Raw genomic sequence first — 17307 nt, 5'->3', positions numbered from 1 at the left:
CTCATCGTCGCATGGTACCAGCAGCGCAAGAGTATTACCACGGCAGGCGACGCGGGATCCAAAAGAACTCGAGGGATTCCGTTGATATATTTCAATTTTACGCTGTTTGCCAAGGGTTGGTTGTAAGGGCAATGGTTGCGTCACAGTTGATGGGAATGGCCGCAGTTCGCGCACATGGTCGAGTACGACCTTGCCCGGAACTTTTCACAGGGGCAGCCTGACGTGACGCACGACGCCACACGCGGCTTGGCCTCTTCAGCACGGTATTCTTCGCACAAGAGCATGGCATCGCCGATTGCTTCATACACACCGTGCGCCGCGCGAGGTGGCGGGACAGCGCCAGTCAAAATCTCCGAGGGGGTGACGTGGCGGCCATAGAACGCTCGATTCGCATCTTCGCGGCACCTGATGACGGCACCGTGCAATGAAATACCAGCGAAAAACCCGCGGCTGTGGCTATAGCTGTAGTTCACCCCAAGGCCGCCGTTGCCTTTGCCCATAGCTGCCTGAGCGAGAGCGGATCGGCCGTATGGACCTACCGCCAAGTCGAGTCCAGCGCCGAGCGTCAGTTGGGTCTGGAAGAAGACTGACACAGCTTGCGCTGACGAAAGAATGAGCAAAACCTGCACGACTTCGCCACCACCTTCGAGTCCCCCGCCGATGCCGGCGGTCCCGATGGCCGATGGCGCGGACCACGAGTTGTCGCCCAGGCGGGCGACTACAATGCCAGAACCCATCTTGGCCGTCACGAGCAATCCCGCTTTGACAACGGTGAGAAACGCGAGACCGTGTGCCCGTTCGAGGAACGCGACGGGAATGCGCTTTTCCGCCGGCGACGTGAGGAAGAACTGTCGGAGCATATCGCGGGCGGCTTCACATTCGTTGGCAAGTGACTGGTGGACCGGAAGGGACTTGAACCAGCCACGATCCGTTGGTAAGGCTTCAGGCGACGACTGAGGGGGACCGCCTTGGTGGCAGTTGGCGAACGTTGCTTCGAGGCGTGCCTGGAGGGGCTGCAAGATTGGCGCGCACAGTGTGCACACACGTTGTGGCACGGCGACATCGTACCCTTTGGCGCCTTCGTGCTGGAAGCCCTCGGGGATCAGCATATACGCAGGCGAACAAGATTGACACACGGCTTTGCCGCACTTGCGGCAATGGTGCCGCCTGTTGCGTAAATCGAATTTGGTTGTACACATCTCACAAATCGCGTGCTTGCCGTATATGCTCGGCCCAGATAACTTTTTGAAGACCGACTTGATGCTGCCTGTATTGCCGCTTCGTTCGGCCAACGGAGCGTCCACGTCCTCAGGCTTAGGAGTCCATGACGGGCGAGACGCCAGCGACATCTGCCGCTCCGACGTTGACCCAATGGTGGCGGGCCGAGACTTGGGGGCTTTCGATTTGGCGTTGTCGCGGTAGACTGCAAGGAGTTCTGCTCGCTTCTCATCATCTGGGATGAGTCGAACCAGTTGTGGCATCATCGTGTCCATCATGAAGTCACCAAGGTATACTCGAAGGTTCGCCTCGAATACCTCAGCGGAAATGCCCCCGGAACCATACTGCTTGCAGTCCTTCTTGAACGCTTTCACAGTATCATCTGCATGCTCGCCGAAGTGGGTGCCGCGAACGGTGGCAACCACACGTTTGTAAATGGACGTGGCTTCGTCGCCAGTCGCCATGTCTGGAACATCAACGGACCCCGATCGCTTCTTGTTCGTTCTGGGAGAGGGTGGTGCCAGATGCGTGGGCGGAGCAGTGTACGACGTCGCGGAGACTACCGTCGGTATATCAGAGGATGATGCCACGGCTGGGACGCCACATTGCGAGCAGAACCGCCGACCATGCAGCGGTGCCCCGCATTCGCGGCAGAATTTCGACATCGTTAGTAAAACTGTGGACGAGCACTGACACATCCGGATATTTACTTCCACTTGTCCGGATAGCCAAACAAATCTTCTGCTGCAGCGCATGTCATGAAGGTACGGCGCGATGGAGCTGCAGTGAAGCGCGTGTCGGTGGCATGATGTAATCTGTGGATGCAACGTAGAGCTTATTTTCTTTTGGAACACCAGCCGAATTGGTCATCTCCATCACGGGGGAAGATTCACGTCGAAAGGAAGGGGAGTTGTTGGTGTTCACGCCGACCGATGACATCAGCGGCGTTTTGCGCGTGACTGCCAAGAAGCTCGACCATGGAGGGGTCAAGGTGGAACTGATTGGTGTGATTCAAACCACAGTGGACAAGGGCTCTCAATTTGAATTCACGTCATCCGTCCGTGCTCTGTCGCAGTCGGGCACCCTCGACGGGTCCGAGGTACTTCTCCTATTCAGACATCCAACAACGTCCTCCCACACCTTTCCTCAGGAATTTCCCTTTGCCTTTGTGAACGTGGATAAGCCGCACGAATCGTACTACGGCAAGAGCGTGAAGCTGCGGTACTTCGTCCGCGCCACGGTCGTTCGTAGCTATGCCCCAAACTTGACAAAGGAACAAGATTTTCTCGTCCAGTCGACGGACGTCGCCCCCGAGCTCAACAGCACCATCAAGATGGAAGTAGGAATTGAAGACTGTCTGCACATTGAATTCGAGTACAACAAGTCCAAGTACGGGTGATTCCTTCATCGCGGTCGGTGTCAAACTATGTGAGCATAGGTACCACTTGCAGGATGTTGTGGTGGGCAAAGTATTCTTTTTGCTTGTCCGCATCAAGATCACACACATGGAGCTTGCGATTGTCCGTCGTGAGTCGTCGGGGTCGGGCCTCGATAAACTAACGGACACGGAGACCGTGACCAAGTTTGAGATTATGGACGGCGCCCCAGTCAAAGGTACCCCCGCTCCTCGCACTTCGCTCGCACTTGACCACATGTTCAACGGCGCAGGCGAGTCCATTCCCGTGCGACTCTTCCTTGGCGGCGTCGCTCTCACTCCCACGTACAAGAACGTCAACAACAAGTTCTCTGTCAAGTACTTTTTGAACCTCGTCCTCGTCGACGAGTCCGATCGACGTTATTTCAAACAGCAAGAGATCACGCTCTGGCGCAAACGAGCGTAATGGTTATGCAAAGCGCGTAAACTACATTTCTCAAGCATTAGTCGAGACTTGGCCCGTCGACATTTGTCGGCAGTTCCTGCGGCGGCACGACTCGAGGATAATCCGTCGAGACGACTTCGTGTTTGGACGAAATCGCCAGCAGCGCCGGGTGCGGCTGCCCAGCAACCAAGTATTTAAGCACCGACGCATTGCGAGAAACAAATGGCTTGGTCGCATCGGAGGCCAATCGCTGCATCCACGCCTCGGTCTTACTCCCTACGACCAGAGGACCGTCGGCGCTTGCTTGGCATCGTTCCACCAGACTCGCCAACACCCGCGAGCCAGCTTGAAACTCCGAGTATTCGACAAACCCAGGCAGGCCAGCAACAATGAGGCGAGGGGTTTCACCCACATGATTCTCGAGGGCCTGCATAGACAACGGACCCGTGTCAAAGGCATTTGCGACCCATTCCAGCACGTGTGGCGTGGCGAGTGTTGTGCCATCCACGGGGGATTTCGTCCGGCAGAGATACCGCGACAAACACCCAGGGGTCAACTCATCGACTCGGATCCAGTCGGCGGTCGACGCGTACGCCAGGTGCATGACAGCACCATCGTAGGTCTGCACGGCAACAGGATCGGAAAAAGGGACAGAGGGTTCGACCACCACCACTGCAGGAGGTGCTATGGAAACGATGAGATGTGGAAGCGGTCCGCTAGACTACCCGAGCTCACCTTTTTTCGTTTTCGATTTCTTGATAGCAACGTCGTCGTCGTCCTCTTCATCTTGTTCATCGTCGTCGTCATCGCCATTGTCGTCGTCGCCATTGTCACCGTCATCGTTGCCGGAATCGTCGGTTGACGCAGCACCGCCTGGCGAATGCGCATCGTGAGGTAAGTCATCGTCCCCACCACCATCCAACGACGCGTCGCCCACGTGCCAGTCGAACGGCACGAACATTTTGACGAGGTTCCGTGCTGCTTTGCTTCGTAATGTCTCCATCACACGATGGCTAATTGCCGGCTCCGCCTCAAACCCGGAATCGCCAGCTACAGTGACACGTGCGTCTTTGGAAAGGTGCAAGTATCGAAGCAGCGCCAGCGCAACGCCTCCGCAGAAGTACACTTCGTCGGCGACGTCCAAGAGCCCGTCGAGAAGCCACAATTTTTCTGTAAACCGCCGACCTCCAAACACAACACGGCATGGCCCGTCAGGACGGTGTCGATGGACAAAGTCTCGATGCGGCTGGAGAAAGCGCCCCACACGGCTGCATTCGTCCGCCAGTCGTGGACCAAACAGTTGGCGCTTGGGGTGGAGGGCGTTGATTGTGGGCCATTCATCTTCGGACCCATACGTATCGCTGACCACGACATCCGTCCATCCCTGTAGCGCTTCGGACACCGAGTCAGCATACGTGCCATTCCATGCGGCGTGGCGTCGCGCTTCCGCGGATTCATACGCGACGCGGGGGTTAGATCCCCCTCGAGAGGATGCAGCACGAGCTACGGGATGGATGGGCTTTGACGGCGCCTCTTCCTCTTTCTCCTTCTTCGGTGCTGACGGAGCTCCCTTCTTTTTGTCCTTCTTCCCGTCGTCCTTCACAACCTTTTCCTCGACAGGGGGCGGCATTTCATTGGAAACTGGTGGTGGTGGCGGGCAGTGTAGCAACGGCAGCGATTCGGCCAAATGAAACTCGAAGACAAGCGTCGGCTGTCCGCACGGCATGACGTCCTGTGGAACGTCAGAGAGTGTTGCGGCTGGTGCAGCGTTTGGATCTCCAACAGCTACCCGTGCTCGATTGATGGCCGCTAGCGCTTCCACGGTCGCTGCAAAGTGCACGGGGTGTCCACAAACGACCTCAAGTTTCTGGGCCACGAGGCGCATGGAAGGCATTGGCGATGCTGGAGGCACGAGAGGCGGCACCTGTTTCTTGGACTTGCCGCGTTTTGGTGTCGTCATGCTGCTTATTAAGAGGACTCGTATCGTGGTTGGTGTCGAGTAGTTTGTCGCAGTGGCGTCGAAGCGCGCGGTATACGATTCGACGAGGGCGCGGAGAATGGCAGCGACGTGCGCCAGTTTCGATGGGGTGAACGAATCAATCCCGTCCATCCATTTCCATTCACTCGGGACGGGGACGGCGGGTGCGCCGTCGACGATGGGGGTCGTGTCCAGCTGCCGCGGACACAACGTGAAGCAATGGGACACGTCCAAGTCGACATGTAGCACAAGATTCGTGCTCGTGACGGCGTGCAGCTCCAACGTCGCAGGGAAGAGCCCAACTGGGAACGTCGCCTTGTCCTGGACCCACACGTGCCTGCGTTGTAAATGCGCGATTGCGAGCGCCGTCTCCGCTTGCAGGACCGACTCGACACTGGTGTCGACTGCCTGTCGAATAAAGTCGGCCGTGCTGCTGCACAAAGCCGCGTGGACATCCGGGACATCCTCGTCGAGCTTGAAAATTCCTGCCACGACGGGAATTTCACTGCAGAGAAACGCCAACTTGTCCGTCAACTGGTTGTGCAAGAGGGCCGGCGAGTGCGGCCGAAAGAGCGACAGGTGGCGCAGCTCTTCATACGCAAGTTGAAACAGTGGCTTGAACACTGCTTTTTTCACGCGGGGCGTCGACGCCTCGACGGCTGCGTCGTCGTCGTTATTGTCGCCGTCATCGTCCTCTTCGTCTTCCTCATCATCGTCAGAGCCTTCCTTGCGAGGTGTCACTGCCTTGAAGTTGGCCTTGGCGATCTCATCGGCAGCTTTGACAACACTCGACAGCGTCGACAAGAGGCCGTCCCACGGGGGGAATCCCCCCGCATTCGGTGCTGGCGCGAGCCCTTCATCTGGACGTGGCGTCTTGAATGGGTCGGTCGGACGATTGTCACTGGACTCGTCCACTTGCACAAGCTTGGCTTGTTTGTCGGCCAAGATCAAATTCTGCGCATGCTCGTACAACCCCACCATGGCTGCATACAGCTATAAACCCACTCCATCACGATCGTCGCCATGTGCACGAAGTGCATGCATGCCATGTACCTCGGACGAGTAGTGCACACAAAGTTGACGATTCGCGACTTCGAACGTGTCGCGGTGCCGCTCGTCCACGTCGTCACGAGCAGCGACGACCGGGTACACGACGTTGTCCAGGATGTAGCGCAAGACGCTTTCAACCATGTACGCCGTGCTACGTGCTTCGAGGTCGGCAGTGATGCGCTTGCGTGCTTGGCACGGCGCTTGATGGTCCACCGCCGAGCAGGACAAACGAATGGACCGTTCGACACCGTACAACGGGTTGTAGTTGTGTTCCGCCAGGTACGGATCGATCGTGAGCTTCCACAGTTCGAGAAACCTGCCCGGCGTCGCCGACGAAAACCCAAATCGAAAACGCATTGTCTCGTACGGCGAAAGCACACCTGGGCACGTTGAGTTGGGGATGTGTCGCGGAGTTGTTCGTACCTGCGAGCTGCGACACGAACGTTCGTGGTCGACCGGCATCAATCGCAAAGTCGCGATGCGACAGGTTGTACTGACTCCACGTAAACTGCATTGCGATGGCCCCAGGGTTGCGCACGAGAATGTCTTGCGTGTGCACCGCGCCGATTTTGGCTTGGAACGACAGGTGCAACGAGACTCGTTCGTCCACGTTGCCCGTCATGACGTCGACAAATTGAAAGCATGGCCCTTCCAGTTCACGTTGCTCGGTCGGGGCATGGGAGTTTCGGCTGGACAAGTTGCCACTCGGACGCGAGTCGGCGGCGCGACGTTCGCGCTCGGTAAGCTGTTGTGCTTCTTCGACTTGCAAGAGTTGGTCGTAGTGCCGTTGGGAGCTTGTCGCCGCCCACTCAAACAAGTCGGTCGATTCGACCTTGAGGCCGTCACTAGTGAACGACAAGACAGTCCTTCGTACACCACACTCATCCAATCTCTCGACATGGACGTACCAGTGGTCCGAGTCGATCTGGTGTGGCTGAAGCTGCTGAATGTTGCGGCGCAATTGGCGTTTTCGAGCCAACAGCGCGTCGTTGAATTTGCCGTGGTGATGGTCCGTAGCATGCTTCTTGTCGGGGCTCTTCCGGCCGTGTTCTAAAGGTCTATCGCAACCCCATGGCACGGTTGGCGCTCCCGACCATCCCGTGCAACACCGTCGTACCGACGAATGATTTCCGTGAAGGGATTCTTGTCTTCCTTCACGGGGCAAAACAGGCCGCTGAAGACGTTCCCCACGGGCACGAACCGAGTCCCTTCGCCTCGGAGACTCGCTGACCAATACTCACTAATTCACACACATCACACGAACCCACTCAAGTGGCGACGACGAGAGACTCGTTCCAAGACGTACTTGCCGTGCTTTTCCTCTTGCGGCGTCGCTTTGTAAATCAGGTCGTACTCCTCCATCTGCTGCCGGTACTCGGACGCTTTGACCATGACCAAATCGGTCTCGGGCTTCTTGAGCTTCTTCGCCATCTTTGCTCGAAACATTTCCCATTCCCTGCGTTGGCGCTTGGCTGTTAAAGCGTCATGTGGTGGCACGGATGTACCGATTGCGGGTTTCCCAAACGAGGAGAACGTTCTTCTCTCGTTCCATCGAGATGCGCTCATGGATGGGCTTGGCCCGAAGCATCTTCTTGTACTCTTTCAGGGCTTGTTTTGCATTCGCTGCAGGCGAACTGACGGGCCCTGGCAAGTCAGTGGAAGTTCCCGATTGCATCGGTGCCAGCAATGTGTTGGCCGAGTCGGCCTTCAGCAACTCGGTTCGCGCCGTCGACGCTGCGCTGGTGTCGCTCGCGAGGTTTCGCGTGGATTGTCCCTTTGTCATGAAACGACTCGCCACTCGCTTGAGCGACCGCATGCTTGGGTTCTTGCCGCCGGGGGATTTCAACCCACTCGTCGATGGTGTCCCTGTTGACAGGAGGTACTCTTCGAACTGTGCGACGTCGTCCTGGGTGCCGAGGGCAGCATGAGCCATGATCTTGCCATTATTGTCTCTTCGAATCTGCTTATTCAACACCATCTTGACCTCCCCTTTGGACATGCTAGATTTCCCCAATGGTAAGAGCGAGTCATTTGCGCCACTTAAGTCCAACGTCGGCGTCGACGGCACAGACCGCGCGACGGTAAAGACCTTCTTCTTCTTAGGGGATGGCGTTCCAGGCTCCTTCTCGCTGCAGTCCCTCGTAGGGGACGTGGACGCGATCGATTTCCCGCTCTTGTTCGTTTGCATGCTCACAGCATCCGCCTTCTCGTCCAATGCGCACGCGACCTTTCGTCGGTCCACAACTGCGAGCACTACATTTATTCTTAATTGTAGGCCCTAGCTTTCTTCATGTAACGTACTACGTAGTATATTCATTCATTTGTAGCTGGGATGCCAAATATGAAAGAATTACCACCATTCCTCTCGTATCGTCTTTCAGTGGTTCATTGCACTAACAACCATCATTCATGACACTGTACATCTCCCCGTTTACAGATAAGTCCGCATTTGTCATTAACCAATTTGAAACGTCAGACCCACTTGATGGGAGTCGGTTTCGAGCTGACGCAAGTTGACGCGCCCGGAAAGCGCCACTTGCAAATACGGCGAGACTCGGCATTTGTACGCCATGCCAACGATGCCTTCGCTGTCCAGCGACCCGAACAGACTTTCGCGCTTATTGATCTCCTTGTGGCACTGCCCCTTCAACGTCACCGCTCGACGTCTTCGCAAGTACTCGACTTCACTTCCCACGTCAAAGTCATGCGCGACTTTTTGCCGCACGTGGCATCGCCAGACGTCCCCAAGGTCGAGCACACTTGCGACCGCCACCACGTCCGACGACACGTATCGAGCGAGAGCAACCGCCTTTTCTACTTTTTGCTGGACTGTTCGCGGCTCCATCGACTCGATGCCAGTATTGAATCGACCCCCCACGCCGACACAAAAGGTCTGTGTGCCGGCAACAAAACCAAAATCCACTGCTGGTCCGTTGACGACATCAACACCCATTTCGACGCTGCTTCGCAGGGATGGCAAGAACGGAACGATGCCAGTGCCTTTGAAGCCGACCTTTGCATTCGGAGCGATGCCAACAGCCTTTTGTCCACATTCCAACGCAGACAGGGTGAATGTACCCAAGGACGGCACATCCATCTCGGCACGAAGAGACACACGATGTTGGCTGTGTAGTGAAAACGAACCACGCACTGTGGACGTTGGGCTTTGCACAGCGATGCGTTGGCTTAGAGACACAGACAAGTTGGAGTTCTGGCTCATCGACGAGTGGAGCTCGAACGTCTTGCACGGACTACGCAGGTGGACAAACATGCCGGAGAGCGCGGGGTGTGGAAATAGAACTGACTTCTTCGATAGTGAATCTGGGCTGGTCGGAGCTTCTGCCCACGGGGCCGCTGGAAGCTGGGATACATCGAGGAGGTCGCTCAGGAAGACTTGCGCATCCATGACGATGCACTTCTCCACAACTTGCCTCCAGCCGTAGTAAATGCAATTTTCAATATAAATATAGAAAAATTACATTTCACTTCTACGCTGGAGTAAAAAGAGTCAATTATATTTTGTAAAATATATTCACATTGCTACGTAGATCTACGATTTAAGTGAGAACTACAATTAAACATCGAAAATTCTCGTAATATGCTTGAATCTATTTGTCACCCCTACTAAGTAGTTCAGTTGGCCGGCGCCGTATCCACCGCAAGATGGACTTGACCGCGCAAATGGAAGAGATCAGCCGTGAGAAGGAGCGTGTCGCTCGCATCGCCCGCCTAGCTGAAGAAAAATACGCCATCAAACAGAAGGAAATCGAAGAGGCGGCGAAAAAACCCAAGTTTATGACGCAGAAAGAGCGAGAAGAAGCAGCGTTAGCTCGTCTCCAGCAACGAGCCAAAAATGCAGCCACTGCGACGTCGTCGTCAGTGTCGCGGACATCCTCTTCATCAGTATCTTCGAAGTTTGCGAAGGTCAACGATTCGTCGTTTGATCGGCATCGACAAAATCAGCGCAAAGAGTCAACGTCGAAATCGTCGTCACAGGCAGAGCCAACAATGACGCGGGAACAGGAAAAAGAACTGGCGGCGTTGAAGGACCACTACCTTGGAAAGAAAGTGAACAAAAAGAAGGTCCTGAAGGCGAGCGAAAAGTTCTCCAAGAACTTCCAGTTCGATTGGGAGCCGTCTGAAGACACGTCCGGCGAGTTGAATCCCCTGTATAAGCGCCGCCAAGTGAATCTGCTCTTTGGTCGAGGGTACATGGCGGGCGTTGACATGCGCGAGCAGCGCAAGAAAAATAGCTTTGTCACAGAGTTGGCGCGAAAACGGCAGTTGGAACAAAAACTCGCCGACGAGCAGGCGGGCACCTTGACCGCTGAACAGATCGCTAAGCGGCAGCGCGACCGCGAACGCGAACTGCGCCGCATGCAAGAATGGGAAGCAAACCGCGAGCGCGAGATCGACAACATCGAGGCCGAGCGTGTGTTGCATTGGAGCGACAAGGCGCTGGAGAACATGTCGGAGCGTGACTGGCGCATTTTCCGCGAAGACTACGATATCATTTTGCGTGGTGGGAAGGCGCCGAACCCTCTCCGCAAGTGGTCTGAAGCGACGTTCCCAACGTCAGTCATGGAAGCAGTCAAGTTGATGGGCTTCGAGAAACCATCGCCGATTCAAATGCAGAGTATCCCCATTGGCATGCAGCGCCGCGATTGCATTGGTATTGCCGAAACAGGCAGTGGAAAGACCGCGGCATTCTTGATCCCGATCATTTGCTATGTGAGCTCCGTTCCGCCGTCGATGGTGACCCGCACGCCGGACCAGGGGCCACTCGCGCTCGTGATGGCGCCGACGCGAGAGTTGGCATTGCAAATCGAAGCCGAGGCGAAGCGATTGTCCCAGTTGACCAAGATTGGCGAGGGAGATACGGAGCACATTGTCAAGACACTGTCGGTAGTTGGTGGGCAGAATATCGAGGACCAAGGGTTTAAGCTGCGCGAAGGCATTGACATTTTGATTGGGACGCCGGGTCGACTCATGGACTGCATGGACAGCCACTACTTGGTCCTGAACCAGTGCAACTATGTCGTGTTGGACGAAGCCGATCGGATGATTGAAGAAGGATTTGAGGATCAAGTCACGGGTATTCTCGACAGCATGGGGGGCTTGCTCAAGTCGGAGAACGAAGCGGAGCTCGAGGCCCAGCTCAACGCAGCCGACAACGAGTTCAAGTACCGCGTCACGATGATGTTTAGCGCCACCATGCCGGCCATCGTGGAGAAGCTCGCCAAGACGTATCTGCGCCACCCCGCCATCATCAAGATTGGCGACGAAAGCTCCGGGAAGAACAAGCGCATTGATCAGCAAGTGCACTTTTTGAACGCTGGGAAGAAGCTGGCCAAGCTGTACGACACTGTGCGTGAAATCCTGCGCAACTCGAAGACCCGTGAGACGGCCAAGATCATTGTGTTTGTGAACGAAAAGAAGGGGTGTGACCTCGTGGCCCGGGCCGTCGGGAAAGAAGGGTTTTACGCTACTATTCTGCACGGTGGCAAGTCGCAAGACCAGCGCGACGAAAGCCTCGCTGGGTTTCGCGACGGCACGTACGATTTGTTGGTGGCGACTGATGTGGCTGGACGTGGTCTGGACATTCCAGACGTCACGCACGTTATCAATTACGACGTCCCGAAGGAGATTGAAAAGTACTGCCATCGCATCGGCCGAACGGGGCGTGCCGGAAAGGAAGGCGTAGCGATCTCGTTCCTCACGGATCAAGACGAGGACATTATGTATGACTTGAAGACGTACTTGGAAGCGACCGACATGCCGGTACCACCTCAATTGGCGAGCCACCCGATGGCCAAAGCTGCCCCCGGAGCGCGCGACGACAAGGGCAACATCATTTCAAAATCGAAACGTGACACGGTCATATATTCCGGCTAAGGTCGAGGCTCAATATACAAGATATACAAAACCCTGTTTGTGGCGACGAGGCGGTGGAGGGCCGTCCACATGAAACCCAGCGCCACGTGGCGTGCTTTCGAGATGATGAATGGCGTTCTTTCTATGGCGGCGTGCCTCTGGCGCAGCTTAAGGAACGAGCGACTCGGGGGGGGCAAACGTATGTGGCGTCGAACACGTCGACGCGGAGAATCGAACCCTCCATGGGCTTGGTTTGCACGACGACCCCACGTCTACACTCACGTAGCGTCGGTACAACAAGTCGCAGGAATCCTTCGAGCACCACGGGCTGCAAACAAGTCACTTCCAACGGTGGCAAGGCATCGGTGTAGCCTGGGTTCAGTGCCAAAGCTAACCAGCGCGTTAGGTCTCCAATCTTGGCCGTGTCGCCTTTGGCCCAGTCATCCATGAGTCGTTTCCAAGGCAGTGATCCAAGTGAGTACGGCAAGGGATCGTCAAAGTTGTTGATGGTGGTCCAGCCGGGCGAGTCGTGAGCTTGCATGGCTGCTAGTAAATTGGAGTGCACGTCGGTGAGCAGCCGGCGTATCGTTTGCTGTGTGGCTGCCGCGAGCACTACTGGCGGCGTTTTCCCACCGACGGATGACATTTTCTGCGTGCTGTCAAATGCCCCAGTGACGACTCGAATGAGTGACACGAGCGACATTTCGACCGCTTCGATTGCGTCTTGGTATCGCAGCGGTACATTGGTGGACTTTGCGTTAGGTAGAGCTCCTGCATGCCCTTCGGCAATTGTCGGTAACCCAACTGACATCATGACGGGGCTCTGCAGCTTGAGGGGGTGCATGAGCCTCCGACTGGCAGGAGCGACCACAACTTCCTGTTCACGACTCGTTTGCTTTTCTTCGACGTAAGCGTCGGGCGACCGCTTCAACGACACGGCCGACTGTTGGTTTGAATTGGACGATCGGCTTTGCCTTTCGCGTCGTTGGTCCTTACAACTTTGCAGCCCATCTAACGCCCGCATGCGCTTTTCGAGATGCTCCATCTTTTTTCGGAGCGCGTCTTGCTGGGCTTCCAACGCCTTGGCCTTGCGCTCGTACCGCGCAAGGAGGTGCTTTCGCCACCACCGCTGGAGCACAACGAGGCCCATCGAAGACAGCCCTGCAAATGAAAGAATGTTGAAGCAATGTTGGCTTTGTTGTTTGTAATTGCTGACAGCTTGCTTGCTTCACCGAACTGCACGTTGCGCTTTCGATGCGTGTCAAACCAACGTTTTGAAGCTTGGGATTGGTCGAAACAAGAACGGCCACAAAATTCTTTTTCTGGTCGCGAAGCGTCCGGTAATATGTTTGCATAATAAAAAACACGAAAAATAGTGCTACTGTCATGAATCTGGACATGGTCGCGATACTTGATTGGCTGAATTATCCGGATATTTTACTGGCGCGCCGCCCGCAGCCCATCTTTCTTCCGCACTTTGTGATCGATCATGCGCATTCTCCACGCACTCCGACGACCGTCGATCTTGTCGCGGCACTTGCGAGCGTTTTCGGATGCCGCGCCTAGCAAGCAGGCGGCGCTTAACACAGAGCTCTTTGAAAAGTACCCTCATCCTGAAGGATACATGAACAACCTGCGAAACATTGGGATCTCTGCCCACATTGACTCAGGCAAGACGACGTTGACCGAACGCATCCTGTTCTACACAGGTCGTATCAATGCCATCCATGACGTGCGCGGCAAGGACGGTGTGGGCGCCAAGATGGACTCGATGGAATTGGAACGCGAAAAGGGTATCACGATTCAAAGTGCCGCCACGTACGCCCAGTGGAAAGATGCGAACATCAACATTATCGACACGCCCGGTCACGTCGATTTCACGATCGAAGTCGAACGCGCGTTGCGTGTGTTGGACGGTGGTGTGTTGGTGCTGTGTGGTGTGTCTGGCGTGCAATCGCAGTCGCTCACGGTCGACAAGCAGATGAAGCGGTACGGTGTGCCTCGCATTGCATTCATTAACAAGTTGGATCGCATGGGCGCCAACCCGTGGAAAGTCATCAAGGATTTGCGCAAGCAGCTCAAGTTGAATGCGGCCGCTGTCCAAGTCCCGATCGGGATCGAAGATCAATTGGAAGGCGTTGTCGATCTCGTGCGTATGCAAGTATACCGCAACGACGGCCCGAGCGGCGAAACCATTTTGACGTCGTCGGAAATCCCGGACAACCTCAAGGAATTAGTGGCCGAGAAGCGCTTGGAAATGATCGAACGGCTCGCGGACGTCGACGACGAGATTGGCGAACTCTTCCTCATGGAAGAAGAACCCACAGTGGACCAGCTCGTCGGGGCCATTCGTCGTGCTACCATTGCGCACAAATTCGTCCCAGTGTTCATGGGATCTGCTTTCAAGGTTCATCTCATCATTCGTACTGCTGTGTTGGTCACGTCTTCATCTTGTGTAGAACAAGGGGGTACAGCCCATGTTGGACGGTGTAATCGACTACTTGCCGTCGCCGTCGGAAGCTCAAAATATTGCGTTGGACCAAGGCAAGAACGAAGAACCTGTCCTTGTCCCGTGCTCCCCGGACGCGCCTCTCTTGGCGCTTGCGTTTAAGCTGGAGGAAGGCCGATTCGGCCAACTCAGCTACATGCGCATCTACTCGGGCACGTTGAAGCGCGGCGGGTTCATCTACAACATGTCCAACATGAAGCGCATTAAGGTACCTCGTCTTGTCAAGATGCACTCGAACGAAATGGAAGACGTTGAAGAAGTGTCGGCGGGAGAAGTCGTCGCCATGTTCGGCGTCGACTGTGCTTCTATGGACACGTTCAGTGACTCGAACTCGAGCAAGATGACCATGACGAGTTTGCACGTGCCCGAGCCTGTGATGTCACTCGCGATCATCCCGAACAACAAACAAAATCTCAACAACTTTTCCAAGTCGCTCAACCGGTTCCAGCGCGAAGACCCGACATTCCGCGTCAGCGTAGACGAAGATTCCAAGCAGACGATCATCAGTGGCATGGGCGAGTTGCATTTGCAAATCTACATCGAACGCATGAAGCGCGAGTACAACGTCGAAGTTGAAAGCGGCGCGCCCCAAGTCAACTTCCGCGAAACGATCAAGCAAAAGGCCGACTTCAACTATCTCCACAAGAAGCAGAGCGGAGGGTCCGGTCAGTATGCTCGCGTCACGGGGTACTGTGAACCCATCTCGCAAGAAGAGATTGACGAAGGCGCTGCCCCGATTCAGTTTGTGAACGATATCATCGGGTACATGCACCCAGTGGTGACTTGAGATGAATCCCTGTTGACTTGTAGGAATGCCATCCCCCCCGAGTATATTCAAGCGTGTGAGAAGGGTGTTAACGACGCCGTCCAAAAGGGCTGGCTCCTCGGGCACCCGATCACCCGCATCCGTGTGGTCCTGACGGACGGTCAAGCACACGCCGTGGATTCGTCCGAACTTGCGTTTCGCACGGCTATGGTCCAGGCCATCCGTTCTGCGTTCACCAAGGGGTCGCCCAGCGTATTGGAGCCTATGATGACAGTTGAAGTCGACATCCCGAACGAGTTCCAAGGCGGCATCATCGCCGAACTCAACCGTCGACGTGGCATGATCCAGAGCAGCGAAGCCGACGAAGTGTCGACGGTCGTGCGGGCTGACGTCCCGCTCCAAAACATGTTTGGGTTCTCGACCGACTTGCGGTCTTCGACCCAAGGCAAGGGTGAGTTCACGATGGAGTACAAGACCCACGACTTTGTCGCGCGCGATGCCCAAGAAAAGCTCGTCGCGGAATACCAAAAGGCCCAAGAAGCCAAGAAAAAGTAAACGGGACGTGCCCTCTATCGTCACTTCGGTCGACGCGTTCTCGCCATCCTTTCAATATAGACGCCCGTGCATTGAAATCCATTTGACCCATCCCCAAGCTGACTCAAAGCAGCACGCTCCGTCTGCACATGACCACAAGAACATGGTATGTTGTTTCGTGACCAATGCGAGCCGGGTCCCTCCAATGTGCCACAAAACATGTCACAACGCCGTGGCTATATTCGAAATCCCACGTCGGATACATACAACCACGGCAAGGCATCATTGACTTCATGTGGTGCGCTATTTCACTCGTGCGCAGACTCGGGCTCGCTAAACGACACGTTTTGAATGAAGGAAACGCGCTTTCGCTTCCTCTAGAAGATTTGAAAGGCGTGAGCGTCGACTGGGGCTCTGTGTTGAAAAAAAAAGCGCACGCACCATCGTCGTCGAGAGTGTTCGTGGGGTCATACGAACTTGATGGTCTTGGGACGTCGCAGCCCCCCAGTTCAAGTGATAGAACAGCGCCTCGGTTAAATAATGTTCTGGGATCACGCCCGCAGCCGCTAGAGGCTTGACTTTGCAATACAGCTCGCGCACGCTCATGGAGGAAAACCGAATCAGCGCGAGAATGTCGGCGAGGATGGCTTGCAGCGCAGGTCCATGAGGGGTCGAAGCGTCGCCGAGCCTTGCTTCACCCCATGCAAGGATGGCGTCGAGTAATGCGGATTCGCGAATCTAGCCATGCGCGCATGAAATGTTCAGCCCACACAGCAAGTCGTCGAAACCTGTAGATCGTCCATCGCAATCAACTCGCAGAGCAGCTTCTCTGGCAGTGGTTCGATCATCTGCGGCTTGAACACATGTGCCGCATGTTGCAAGATGAATGCTTTGCACAATTCTCGCAAACCAACGAGCTCGTACATCTCCGCCGCTGACAGCGTCTGCACGACGGTATGTGTGGCGAGTTGCACTTCCCCAGTGTAAATGAACGTTAACACCTGAGCCATTGTTGCACTGGTTACGTCGTTGAGGGTTACTTCCATTTGTGAACTTTCACGCATGCGACCCGTCAGCATCGCATTCAACGGCATTGAGCTCAGCCCCAACATGAACCTGTGAGCGTGAAATCGACTACCACCAACACACAGGACAACGTCCCAGCTGCTTCCAGGTGCCGGCGATTCAAAGTCGAACCGCGCAAGGCGCTGTGAAAGATCCCGGTGATCTCGAAATGTGCCCAACACCAACGCCGGCGGAGCATCGGCCGCCAATTTGCCGGCGCCGTCGGTCATGGCAAAGTCCCTGCAAAGTTGCAATTCTTGCATGATTTCATTGGCTATAAACATGCCATTTCCAGGTCTTGATATGTTTTGATTGGTTAATCAACCAACACGGCAATTGCAGCCCCCTTCCTTGATTCACTGAAAGGCTTGCTTCCAGAGCAAACGTTACAATAATCATCAAAGAGCCCACTAGATTCACCAGAGCGCATCCATTTCTCTCCTCATATATGGCCAAGCTGGCATTGCTCACCGAAATCTGCGCCAAGAGTTGA

The 17307-nt window shown here is 55.4% G+C and overlaps 8 protein-coding genes across 10 annotated transcripts; 5 read left to right on the top strand and 3 right to left on the bottom strand.

The window, feature by feature from the left end:
• Positions 1-68: 68 nt before the first annotated feature.
• On the bottom strand, positions 69-1895 carry H310_00197 (hypothetical protein). Its single transcript, XM_008862873.1, has one exon. The coding sequence runs from the start codon at positions 1881-1883 to the stop codon at positions 141-143; it is 1743 nt and encodes a 580-aa protein (XP_008861095.1). The 5' UTR covers positions 1884-1895; the 3' UTR covers positions 69-140.
• A 67-nt stretch (positions 1896-1962) lies between these two features.
• Positions 1963-3242, top strand: H310_00196 (hypothetical protein). The gene is made up of 5 exons (XM_008862872.1): positions 1963-1982; positions 2051-2317; positions 2369-2607; positions 2657-2832; positions 2887-3242. Exons 1-5 carry the CDS (start codon positions 1977-1979, stop codon positions 3057-3059), a joined length of 861 nt encoding a protein of 286 aa, XP_008861094.1. The 5' UTR covers positions 1963-1976; the 3' UTR covers positions 3060-3242.
• Positions 3097-8301, bottom strand: H310_00195 (hypothetical protein; the record flags this gene model as incomplete). Its single annotated transcript, XM_008862871.1, has 8 exons — positions 7572-8301; positions 7373-7522; positions 7184-7306; positions 6975-7124; positions 6490-6911; positions 6070-6446; positions 3774-6009; positions 3097-3722 (listed from the first exon to the last, which is right to left on the bottom strand). The coding sequence occupies exons 1-8, from the start codon at positions 8252-8254 to the stop codon at positions 3097-3099; spliced, it is 4767 nt and encodes a 1588-aa protein (XP_008861093.1). The 5' UTR covers positions 8255-8301.
• A 191-nt stretch (positions 8302-8492) lies between these two features.
• On the top strand, positions 8493-9514 carry H310_00194. 2 transcript variants are annotated; one of them, XM_008862870.1, is made up of 2 exons: positions 8493-9325; positions 9383-9514. In XM_008862870.1, exons 1-2 carry the CDS (start codon positions 8637-8639, stop codon positions 9507-9509), a joined length of 816 nt encoding a protein of 271 aa, XP_008861092.1. In that variant the 5' UTR covers positions 8493-8636; the 3' UTR covers positions 9510-9514. The 2 variants fall into 2 exon arrangements, with proteins under 2 accessions (XP_008861092.1, XP_008861091.1); XM_008862869.1 differs by having other exon boundaries at positions 8493-9514.
• Positions 9515-9687: 173 nt separating this feature from the next.
• Positions 9688-12067, top strand: H310_00193 (hypothetical protein). Its single transcript, XM_008862868.1, has one exon. The coding sequence runs from the start codon at positions 9730-9732 to the stop codon at positions 11959-11961; it is 2232 nt and encodes a 743-aa protein (XP_008861090.1). The 5' UTR covers positions 9688-9729; the 3' UTR covers positions 11962-12067.
• A 121-nt stretch (positions 12068-12188) lies between these two features.
• H310_00192 (hypothetical protein) lies at positions 12189-13163 on the top strand. Its single transcript, XM_008862867.1, has one exon. It carries the CDS (start codon positions 12480-12482, stop codon positions 12849-12851), a length of 372 nt encoding a protein of 123 aa, XP_008861089.1. The 5' UTR covers positions 12189-12479; the 3' UTR covers positions 12852-13163.
• A 243-nt stretch (positions 13164-13406) lies between these two features.
• H310_00191 lies at positions 13407-16306 on the top strand. Of its 2 annotated transcripts, XM_008862865.1 has the most exons (3): positions 13407-14347; positions 14400-15211; positions 15260-16306. In XM_008862865.1, the coding sequence occupies exons 1-3, from the start codon at positions 13430-13432 to the stop codon at positions 15768-15770; spliced, it is 2241 nt and encodes a 746-aa protein (XP_008861087.1). In that variant the 5' UTR covers positions 13407-13429; the 3' UTR covers positions 15771-16306. The 2 variants fall into 2 exon arrangements, with proteins under 2 accessions (XP_008861087.1, XP_008861088.1); XM_008862866.1 differs by having other exon boundaries at positions 14400-16306.
• On the bottom strand, positions 15970-17061 carry H310_00190 (hypothetical protein). The gene is made up of 3 exons (XM_008862864.1): positions 16538-17061; positions 16191-16487; positions 15970-16126 (listed from the first exon to the last, which is right to left on the bottom strand). Exons 1-3 carry the CDS (start codon positions 17042-17044, stop codon positions 16058-16060), a joined length of 873 nt encoding a protein of 290 aa, XP_008861086.1. The 5' UTR covers positions 17045-17061; the 3' UTR covers positions 15970-16057.
• Between the last annotated feature and the right edge of the window lie 246 nt (positions 17062-17307).

Source organism: Aphanomyces invadans (assembly GCF_000520115.1).
Source record: "Aphanomyces invadans strain NJM9701 unplaced genomic scaffold supercont1.1, whole genome shotgun sequence".
In the NCBI taxonomy this organism is placed as follows: Eukaryota; Oomycota; class Saprolegniomycetes; order Saprolegniales; family Verrucalvaceae; genus Aphanomyces; species Aphanomyces invadans.
The sequence above is the reverse complement of the archived record's forward strand: the minus strand, read 5'-3'. Positions and strand labels throughout refer to the sequence as shown.